The following is an 11590-nucleotide window of genomic DNA, read 5'->3' as shown; positions in this document are numbered from 1 at the left end:
AATTTTATCCACCTATTGTGTACTTTCTCTATGACTGCGTAGTAAAATCGATTTCATAGCGTGACCGAATGTGTCGCAGTAGCCACTGTATCACGAAAAACAACATGCTACAATGGTTTTGAAATAAACCATCAACCTCATTTTATCGTCCCTACATTTACCGCCGTTTAGTGAGTTTGGGATTCCGAGAAACTTGTTTGACACCACACGAGTAATAGGCAGTATTCTATTAAAAGCAGCGAATGGGATCTCTTAAGAAGAGATCTCGTGTTCTCCAGAGCGCCATTTGATGCTTCAGTTTTGGATTTCAATGTTTCTAAGAAAGCGTGAGAAAATAACAATAAACAAATGTCTGGTTATCATGTGCTGTCACGAGAGATAAACGGAAAAGTGAAATCTGCTTTCTTCTGAGAACGGAAACTAGCTCAAAGGTTATAACCTATTTTAATTCGTTTGTGTGTCGCATTTGGTGTGGATCGTGGATTAGGGAGGATAGGGTAGGCATTGAGGGCCACGATTTTAGTTTTTAGTTATGCTAATAAGAAAATCATGCCTCAAAACTGCTGGAATCTCTTCCATTTATGAAACTTCCAGGAATATCGTCTTCACTTAAAAACTAAGATCTCAGTCGATTGAAAAATTCAGAATTGAAGTTTTGGCTGCAATGTCGAGGTGATAACTGCAAAAGATCTTCTACAAAAGCGCAACTTTAATTGCAAACGGTAAGAAATCTTCAATAGTTCGGATTTATGGTTTGAAAACAATGGTTGTCATGGCCTTGCAGCTCATGGGTTTGTTCTCTTTCAGAGTGAAGGACTGCGTGGAAGCCGATATTTCCCATCTCATCCAACATCTCCTCGTATCGCGACTATCCATTTTTTGAACAGATCTCTGTCTTCTGGGAACTTGTGGAAAGGTATTTTCAATCCACTCTCTTCGTAAACCTTCTTTGCACATTCTGAACACGGCGGTTTCGAGGCAGATTTTCTTATTACAAACTCCGACCTTGGCTGACTCCGACCGTTCTTAGTTAGTACCGTCATAATCTTACATTTGAACGGCGCGTGAACATCTTTATCTTTTTTTTGTTTTTTTTGTTTTTTTTTTTGTTTTTAGTTCTGACTAGTTTTTTTTCGATTTGCGCGACGGAACGTGAATGGCGTAAAATCTGAAAGCTCATTATTTCTATGGGCACTTTGCTTTTTCCTTGCAGCTTGCACCGTTTTTGTGCAACAAAAACCACCCATGCGCAATTTCTTCCCCTTACCATCTCCTCCCATAGCAAACTTGGGAAGGCTAATTGAGAGGTAGACGCTATACTTTTACCTCCTTAAACGGAAAGTAATAGAAGCAGCGCATTCTGGGAAATTAACTTTGGGAAGGGGAAAATCAATGAAAAATCTAACTAAGGGTGTGGTCGTTATTAATCGATGGTGGGAGGGGGGGAAATATAGTGGTGGGAATCAGCTTCAGGGGACTTTGGAAAATTGACTGTCCTCTCCCCCCTGCTAAATAACGATTTGCCTCAGGGGAATAACTACTAAAAGGGTACCTGAGGAATTAAAAACATCGCCAGCCCAACTTTCACAACTTCTGGGTGAACTAACAATTAAAGAAATATCAAAAGATTGACAGGTCTATCAGCATTCAGTAGGGAGTTCAGATAAAGTCTTGACACTTGGTCTTCTTTGTCGCAGTCTGGTACTTCATTGTAAGAACAAGTGTTACAAAATGGGTTTGCTTGTCTTATTGACAAGTTTAAGAAGTGTAAGGAGTGGGGGACTTCTTCTCAAATGTCCTGGTAACTTAAGAGACCTGTTAAGCAATTTTGATGGGCTTCTCAAAAGTTTGAAAAATCGAAACTAAAACTATCAGCAAAAGATAGAAAATGGACTGGTTAGAGTATCTGAACCTGCTTCTCTATTCTTTAAATAATAACTTTAAAATATCGTTTTGGGCCCGCTAAGTTACCGCGGGAGCCATTACTGATGGGCTCCTGGTTACCGGTACTTTCAAGAAACAGGTCCCTGAACTTAATCTATGAAGATGGCCCTACCCCTACGGCGAAAGTTTCTTTTTGACCCTTGGTAGCAAGCTAATAGTCTTCATGCAAAATCAGTCATACAAGACTGGGCTTTGATCTTGATCCTGCTTAAGAGTTACAGACAAAATATTAGCTAAGGAGGCGAAAGAGGCATCAAGTGTTGATGTTGTTATTGTTTATTTCTGCATATTTCTATGATCTAAACCCACACCGCCCCCTTAAAAAATTTTCCCAGAGTATTTACCTCTCTGTCTAGTACCCTGCACCCCTTTTTCTGGGTCAAGTGGCCTTATCTCCATCTTTACTACCCCTACCTCTCTATCATGTATCCATACCATAGTACTTCACTCGGTGATAAAGGCTTCCATCGCTTGTTCCTTCCCCAAGGGAACCCAATTCATTCTGAATCATTCTGCGTTTCGGAAACCAGTCAGTTCGGACAGTGTATGCACCAAACAAGACATTTTGCCCCCTAATGCTGTTGTTGTTCGACATTTGAAAGTTTGAAAAAGATAATATGTAACATTTCTAGATAAGCCCTTTCTACATAGAAAGCAGGTTTGTTACATTAAGCCGGTAACAGGCATGGAAGCGTGACAATGGTGTAAATAAAACTTTTTTATGCGGCCTTCTTTGTATCACAGTTCAGTTACTCTTAATGTAAATGGTAGGTTCCCTGAGCACTAGGCCCAGTCTCTGCCGAGATTTTGCCATTCGACACTACGTTAAATCTCAGCGCACGTGTGTTTTCATCGTTTGTTATTTTCGCCTTTATTTTTCGGATGAGGATCGTTTAACTAGACTTACATCGAAGAAAAAGAACATTACGGAACCATTACGGATATTGTGGCACTTTTCAAGGTTACGGAAAAGGACAATTGGTTGTTTGAAAGGATTTCTCATACAGTATTGTATTCGAATAGTGTGCTGAGCATAGTTGATCGGATCGAATAAAACGTGGAGTTGACACTGAATTGACGGCTGCTACACAAAATCTTTTTGACAACCCTGAGGAGGCATTACTTGGCCGTGGGTTTATACAAATTTATTCTCGAGTGTCGACAATACCTCTCTTCTGCGAGAGATAATATAAACTCGTATCCACCAGCGGACAAACAATGTTCTGCTTAGTCCAGATCTATAGTTACTGAATACGTATTTAAACCAAAAACAATTTTAAAACACATAAGAACATTAAGTAAAGAGAACACCAGCACATAAAATCAGCTAAAAGAAAAGCTACTTTAACCTCCGCCGGACTAAATGTAAAACAAGTTCTCATTCCAGACATACAGCAAAGGTAGGTATAAATAGTTTATTTACCTGCTTGTAGTTCTGACATTGACTTAGTAACTTTATATGATATTTACACACGAATTTAAACACTGTATTCTCAAAAAGCGCATTTCAACTGAGTGTCCTACAACCCAATCCAAAGTGATCACAACTGCCAATCAGAAAAAAGGTTGCCATGATTATTAGCCAATGAGAACTCAGATTAGAAACAGTCAACCTTCTTAAAGCGCGGGAAAACGCGAGTGATCAGGTCGTGTTTGGTTTTAGTTTTACCTTTGATTGGTTAAGATTGTGACGCGAGTTTTCTGGACCAATCACACAACGAAGTAAAGCAAAACCAAAGCAATACAACATCACTTTCGATACTCAGTTGGAAACTGCTCTAACAAAGGAAATATAGAAAAAAGGCCAAAAATAACTGAAAAAAGACTAGCAAAGAGCCTGAAGCGCTGGGAATATACGAATGGCCCAACTCCAACCCTTGATCTTGATAAGGCTCGTACCTGATTGGTCAAGAGGACGGCATAAGCTTTCGAAACCAATAACAGACTACAGTCAAGCTAAACCAATGCCTACGACTATATCCATGACTTTTTTCGAAACTCAACTGAAAATTTCTTTTATAGTTTACAATATTACCATACAAAGACTAGTCTTAAAAAAATTCTGAACATGTCTAAAGAGTAGGTCTCTAGATTCTGGTGCTGTATTGCGCTACTCGTTAGGTCTGATCTGTAAAGTGATTTTCTGTTGGTTATCCAGGCATTCTCGTAGTTTATTCTCAGTCATCGTTAGCCTTTGTTCCAAAATTGAAACCGTCCGTAAGAAAAAGTGGCTCACTGAATATGACAATCTCTCCCCTACAATGAAAAATGTTTTTAAAAAATCAAATATCATTTCGTACAAGCTAAAGCTAATACATCTCCACGTTGCACAAAAGTTTGCCTCGTAATTGTACAAGAAAAAAATCATACGAGACTGTTCATGACCTTTTTCCCCGAAGGCGGTTATGGACTTGACAGCCAATTGCTGTTGGAGAAATGAGCTCAATCTTGCTATCAGGTAGTCCTTTTTCAAGGAAAGGGTAGAGTAGATCTTGCAATCAGGAAGTCCTTTTTCATGGAGGAGGGTAGAGAGAGAACGATTGTAGTGCTTTCCCACCACCCACCCCCCCCCCCTTAAAAAATTCCTGATTCAGGATAAAAGAGACCATGCTTCTCAAAGGCTGGTAAAAGGAACTAACAAAAATTGAATACAGTATGGAAGCCACGCCCCCCGTTTCAAAGTCTCTTGTCTTGTTTAAGGATGTTTTAAAATGGATATTGATTCGTAATTGATATGTGTCAGCTTTTCATCGGGCCACACCCTTTTGCTCCTTTTCCCCTGACATGGTCCCCTTCAACCTCTGGTATTCTCCCCAATGCATGGCAGCGTGATGGGGTTATTAACAGAAGTGCATCCCCACCCCACACCCAAGGCTCTTGGTTTCTACAAATAATTCCCTGTTCCGATATGTTTTCACTACCAACCTGTGTTAGCACATCCAGCTGTCCAATAATGTGCTCCAGTGTCATGCTCAGTTGTGGAGGAATATCTCATCTTTCCAGGGGTGTGGTGAGGGGAGGCTGTGTAGCTGGAATGCCTCCCAAACCATCAGCCTCCCCTGAATCCTCCCTGCTACTTCATCTAATTTGCTCTGTCTCTGAAGAGTGAGAATTTGCAAGACAACATCTTGGTTAACTTGGCTCTTAAACTGAACCAAATAAGGTGGAACGGTTTCTCATGAACTTCACATCTTAGCTATCAACTGATGCAATCTGGCAAAGTCAAAAAAGTAATCCTAAATAACCTACTTCATCCAAAGATGAGATTTTAATACAACAAAAAAGATAACTTACCATTACTCATGCAGCCATTCTTGTTGCACAGTAACACACTTTTGCAAATCAAACAAGTACATTTATTCACAATGCATTCAGTAAGATATCACTTCAACAATGGTCAACACTATCTGAACCTAAAGGAGAACTGTACTCAGTTCATGAGCACAGTGAAAAGTATCCTATAATATTAGTAATTCATTCAATCAATTTATATTTCATACTATTTAAAGGAACTTGTTCATGAAAACTCCTGCATGCATGGAATACCTAAATAGCAATTGCAACTTGATGCAATCAAAACACTCCTCAGTCTATAGACGGTTTCTAAATACATATCAAATGCAATTCCTGCAAAAGCAAATAAGGTAGGTAGATGCTATGCTTTTATCTCCTTAAAAAGAAACTAATAAGAGCGGTGCATTCAGGGAAATTAAGTTTGGGAAAGTAAAAATCACTGAAAAATCTTACTAAGGTGACAATCGTTATTTATCAATGGGGTTGGATATAGAGGGGGGGGGGGGAATCAGCTGTCACCAACAGAGTTTCAAGCAGCTCACAAAAGGAGGCACACCAACAACTGACAGTCTTAAATGCAACCATTGCAGTAGACTGTGCTGCTCACATGCTGAACTTGCAGTGCATCAATGCCCCTAAAGCACTTAACTGTTTCTCAGTCAACATCACCTGCAATGGACTGCCAATGATGATTAAAGTGGACTATAGTAAATTGACTGCTAATAAGAAGAGGGATAAAAAAATATTGTTCTCATCTTGATCACTCTCATTTTCTTGCCCCTCAGCCAGTTTGTTTGTTTTCACTGTCAGTTCTTATCACCAGCTCGTGTTATTTTCTTTTCATCTGGTTGGTCTATGAGATTTTTTTAGGTTTTGGTTTTACATCCCCCCCCCCCTTCCCAGATGGGATGTCAGTCCATTGCAGGTTACCCCCCAGCATTTCATCAGGTTTCCTTGACAGCAGTATCCATATATAATCCTGGGTGGAGAGAACCCTGTGAAAGAAGAGTGTCTCACCCAAGAACACAACACAGCAACATGTCCAAGTCTTGAACTCAGAGCTATAGACATTTACCCCTCACTCCCTAACATTAGCATACATATTCTCCCTACTGTTCTCTAAACATTTCCTTAGGTGCTGACAAGGAGAATTTGATTAACAATCAAGAGGGTTTTTTAGTTTGTGATCATTTCCTACTTTCTCATGACCTTAATGTTTGATTCAGGGGTGATATTGAAAGGAGAAATTAGATGCTAGTCACTCTTAAGAGAACAGGTTAAGCTGCCATCTCATTTTCTTATTTAATCTTATAATTTCCTATTTGATGAATTCACAGCTCGTCCAGACTTACCTTGGGAGCAGCCTCTTCAGGTGCAGTCCTTAGAGGGGGTCATGAGTATGGGGTGTAAGTACAGATGGGGATGCTGCTCTTTTTCTGTGGGAGTCAGTAGCACTGAAAGCATCACAAAAAGATATTTAACACACTACCAGTCACATGTAGGAGGCTTAAGCAGCTAAAAAATTAAAAACAAACAAACAAGAACAATCTTGAAGACAAAAATATCTGACATGTTTCAGAGAATTGACAAAAAAAATATTACATGCAATTTTCTATAAACAAAAGTGAAATGACATGAAAAAGCAATACTGGTAAATTTGATTTTGCTTTCTTAATCTTTTGTACACAGCAGTTCACAAAGAATCTTACACATGCAAACATCACTTGTCAGAAAATATCACACAGGTGAATAGTGCTTTTCATGTGTACTGATTCCTTTGTTCAGAAGAGATCAGCAAGTACTATTCACTGCCAAGCAGGTGAAGAGACAAAATTAATTTCAACCATTTTTCGTAATATTGACAGAAATGAACTAATTTTTTTTGGTTTCTGTATGGTATATATCAAAACAATTATTCACCAAAGTGTTGGTGAATATTGGTGGATATTAACTGAGCCACAAAATGGCAAGGTAAATATCTACCTTTGTTCACCTCCACTGAGGTGAAATACAATTGTTAATTATTTGTTTTAATTATGTTAGAAAGACAAGAAATATGTTATAGGAATGATATGTTCAGTTCATAAGAATTTGTTTATTAAAAGATCAAATACAAAACCTAACTGCAACAACAAAAGTGGAAGGTTTTTTTTCAAATCACTGCTCACCTGAATTTTCAGCTGCCTTTCTTCAAGTTCCTCTGGAGAAAGAACTTCTTCTGCTACTTTGTTTATTGTATTGTCTAGCACCTGGAAGGTCAAACCGAAAGCTTAGCACTTATTCATTATCATTACAATTAAATTCTTGTCGCTGATATGCAAAATACAGGACATGTCACAGAAATGGAAAAAAAATTGTTTACATGTGAATAAGAATTGAGTCATTGAGTAAGTTTATAGAGCAGTTCACTGATAAGAGCACAAAAATATGCATGCTAAACTTGTAGAGAATGCATCTAGACCTGACACAGACTGGTCTTGACAGACAAGCAAATACATCTCAAGTACAGTGTTTAAAATCCACCCCTATTCTAGGATGTCACAATCTGTCAAAACATGACCCTTAAATAATGTGAGAAAGTCTTATAGAATACAATTCACCTTAACTTTCACAAACTGCGCAAGCAAAATTGAAGTGGAGAGAAAAAAAAAGCCTTAAATGACTTGTGATGAACTACAAGATTCTCCTTCCACATTGTTTTGTATTACCTCACAAAAAAGAAAGAAGAAGTTGGTGTTCCATAAAAAATAACCTTAAGGCTCTTTTCTAATCACCCCTCCAACTGATAACCCTTAGAACCCTAAGAGTAACAAGCATCTAATTTCTCCTTACAATATCACCCCTGAATCACACATTAAGGTCATGAAAATACAGGAAATAATCACTGACTAAAGAAGCCCTTCTGATTGTTCAACAATTTCTCCTTGTCAGCACTTTAGGAAATGTAGAGCAAACAGTATGGAGAATATGCATACTGATGTTAGGGTGTAAAGGATTCACTCACCTTCACTGGTACAGCAGACTTGAGTTGAGCCTTTGCTCTACAGTTTGGACAGTCTTTTGAATGACTAAGTAGAAAACAAGAAAAATAACTTCAATACTTTTTGCTTCATTAACATCCCATTTTATTCTTAGCACTCTTTCAATTATATCAATCAATACAATCACATTAGTGAATCAAAATGAAATAAAATTCTCAAATATGATTGGTTAGAAGCTCAATTTAAGAACCAATAGGATAGAGTCCACAAATTATGCCTTTGCAATTGAAGATTACACATCAATTGTATGAAGGTTCTTTTCTTCGCAAAAACAAGTGAACTAATAAGTTTTTATGAAATAATGGCTCTGTTTGACCTATGATTATTTTGTTATTTCTGAATCAAAACATTCTACTATTGTGTGTGGTTGAATAATGTGCTGTCAAATCATTTCAAATGACCAAACAGATTTACCTTAAACCTTTACACCTTAACATCACTGTGCATATTCTCCATACTGTTCTCTATACATTCCCAAAGGTGCTGACAAGGAGAATTTGTTTCACAATCAAGGACTTCTTAAGTTTCTGGTTGTTTCCTTTATTCTCACAACTTTAATGTGTGATTTAAGGGTGATATTGTAAGGAGAAATTAGATGCTAATCACCCTTAGAGGTTAAAAGGTTACAGGTTAAGATGACTTTAGAACTGAAAAAATGCTCTGTGATATGTCTTACCAAAGCCAGCCCCTGATACAACCAAAACAGAAAGTGTGTGAGCAAGGCAAAGTGTGCGCCAACACTATCAGTTCACGACAGATACAGCAAAGAAGCTCCTCATTTAAATCTTTTAGGCATCTCTTTGATCTGCTGTCATCTACTAAATGAAGTAAACATTTAACATGAGCCCCAGCTATGTAACCATTAATGCAATTGATAATAATTTTCTCCCAGACTTCAGTTGGAGGAATACTTGCAATTTTGATGGAGAATATAAAAAGTCATGTAGCATTAAATCGAAAGTAAGAGGAGTATAACTGGGTACCAGACAATTTTCAGGGAAGCCTGATGAAATGCTGGGGGGGGTAACCTTGTGATGAGCTGATATCCCATCTAGGGGGGGGGGAGTGGTGAAACTCCTAGTTGCTTCATGCTAAGGAAGCCAGAATAATCTCCCACTAGTTGGGTCACTTTGCTTGCAAACAGACTTTATTTACTCTTTTTTATCAAAAGTGGCATTAAGGGCTTTTTTCTTCACATCCCTTCAACAATAGACAGATGCCTTCTGTGGAGAGTTGCATCCTACATTTGTAACATTACATAAGATAAAGTTCAGTTTAATTCACTTCTTGGAGAAAAAAATACCTTCAGTGATGTTTACTTCTTCCTGTGGATCAGCTTTTTGATCAACTTCAAAAACCTGGGATCGGAAAATAATATTAATGGTTTTGATACATGCCACAGAACACAATGTATAAATGATACCCTGAGAAATTGACAATCCTGATAGAATGTAAAATTCATCTCTTTTAACTCTTGGATTTTCAGAAGTGATTAAGTCTGTAACTTAATAATGTCCATATGCTACCTGGTAAATATTAGAATACATGGTACTAAAACTTATCTATAGAAGCTGCTTTCTTGATCTGATTATTTAAACAAAGTTTAGCCATTATTTCACAAGACCTCATCCTAAATAATCTTCAATTTAGCTGGAACTTTCATCTAAGCATTTGCTTTTGTGAACATTGTCAAGAGGGCCAAAAGCTGACAGTAGATGGAGATGACAATTTAATAAAATCAACAACCCTGTTATAGAGAAAGCCTTGGATCCACTGAATGTGTAAAACCATGGTTTGGGTTAGATCTCTGAAAATAACCTGTCCTTAGGGTCATAACCCTATAAATTTAATTTCAGTGGTAAAGATATAAGGTAAATTTGTTTTCTCTTTGCCTTTTCTTTAAAAATGATATAAAAAAAGTTATTTGCCACTTGATAATCATTAAATCAGAAGCCCAAGTTTATCTACCTGCTTATCGTCCATGCTGCCTTTAGTCTTCTTTTCACATGGAGAGCTGAAAATTACAAAAATATTAGAAGTTTGACAGGCCTATCAGCATTCAATAGGAAGTTCAGATTAGTTCTTGACACTTGGTCTTATTTTTAGCAGTCTGGAACTTGATTTTAGGAACACATACAACAAAATGGTTATGTTAAGGAGGTGTAATGAGTGGGAACCTGTTTCGGGAGATCCTGGTAACTTAAGAGGCCTGTACAGCTGTCTGTTTTCATTCAAGATGAGGGTTTCAAAAGTTGTGAAAATTATACAATACAACTATCAACAAAATATTAAAAATGAACTGGTTATGGTTGTTAGAATCTGCTTCTCTATTGGCGTTAAATATTGATTGTAAAATATGGTTTGGGGCCTGTTAAGTTACTGGGACAGTAATTCAAGAAACAGGCCCCCCAACTTAAGATATGAAGATGCCCCTATACCTCTGGGGAAAATGTATATTTGACCCTTGGAAGAAAGATGATAGTCTTCATGCAAAATCACAAAATAATAAAAAACTGGGGTATGATCTTGATCCCGCTTAAGAGTTACAGACAAAATAGTATCTGCTAAGGAAGCGAAAGAGGCAAGAGGTTGTTGTAATTTCTATGATCTCAACCCACACCACCCCCTTGAAATTTTTTTCCAGAGTATTTATTTCTCTGTCTAGTACCCTACACTCCTTTTCTAGGTCAAGTGACCTTACTCTCCATCATTACTACCCCTACTTCTGAGTGTTACGTACCCATACCTCACTCCTTCACTTAGTGATACGGGCTTTTTCCGTTTGCTTCGCCCTCGCACGCTTCCATCGCTTGTTCCTTCCCCAAGGGAGCCCACTTCTTCAGAATCATTCTGGCAGACCTCATTAAAAACATACACAAGCTCCGAATCGTAAGCTGACAAACTCTGTCCTTCTTTCGTTTTAACGCCAGCACCTCCAAAGACAACAACATCACCATCGCATAGGACAGCAGAGCTACGCTTTGTTTTGTTGACTAGCAGCCCGTTCAGTCCTTTACAATCAATTCTGAATTTTCCATTGCTGAAATGAATTTCAGCGTGAACACGACTGATCATTAAAGGAGATATCACACTGTCAATAACAACATCTGAATATTCATCACTGCGTCCGAGACGAGTGACAGTCGGTTTTAGCAAAATTTTTTCTGGTTGTAGAGATGGATCATAGCAATTCCCTTCGATCCTCTGCAGACGGAGCATTTTTCTCCTCTGTTTCAGTGTGCAAAAGCCTCTCATACCACTTCAAGATTCTTCTTGACTGTGTTCTTGAAGTACTCTCCAAGCGGCCATTT

General features: G+C 38.1%; 1 protein-coding gene across 2 annotated transcripts; it reads right to left on the bottom strand.

Moving 5' to 3' along the window:
- Positions 1-3303: 3303 nt before the first annotated feature.
- LOC131790079 (E3 ubiquitin-protein ligase rnf8-A-like) lies at positions 3304-11590 on the bottom strand. Of its 2 annotated transcripts, XM_066174497.1 has the most exons (9): positions 11026-11590; positions 10248-10293; positions 9583-9637; positions 8956-9097; positions 8243-8306; positions 7407-7487; positions 5239-6692; positions 4870-5042; positions 3304-4200 (listed from the first exon to the last, which is right to left on the bottom strand). In XM_066174497.1, the coding sequence occupies exons 1-7, from the start codon at positions 11532-11534 to the stop codon at positions 6684-6686; spliced, it is 906 nt and encodes a 301-aa protein (XP_066030594.1). In that variant the 5' UTR covers positions 11535-11590; the 3' UTR covers positions 3304-4200; positions 4870-5042; positions 5239-6683. The 2 variants fall into 2 exon arrangements, with proteins under 2 accessions (XP_066030594.1, XP_066030593.1); XM_066174496.1 differs by having other exon boundaries at positions 4870-6692.

The sequence above is a fragment of the Pocillopora verrucosa genome, chromosome 11 (assembly GCF_036669915.1).
Source record: "Pocillopora verrucosa isolate sample1 chromosome 11, ASM3666991v2, whole genome shotgun sequence".
Lineage (NCBI taxonomy): Eukaryota > Metazoa > Cnidaria > Anthozoa > Scleractinia > Pocilloporidae > Pocillopora > Pocillopora verrucosa.
Note: the sequence above shows the minus strand (reverse complement) of the source record. Positions and strands in the feature narration are given on the sequence as shown.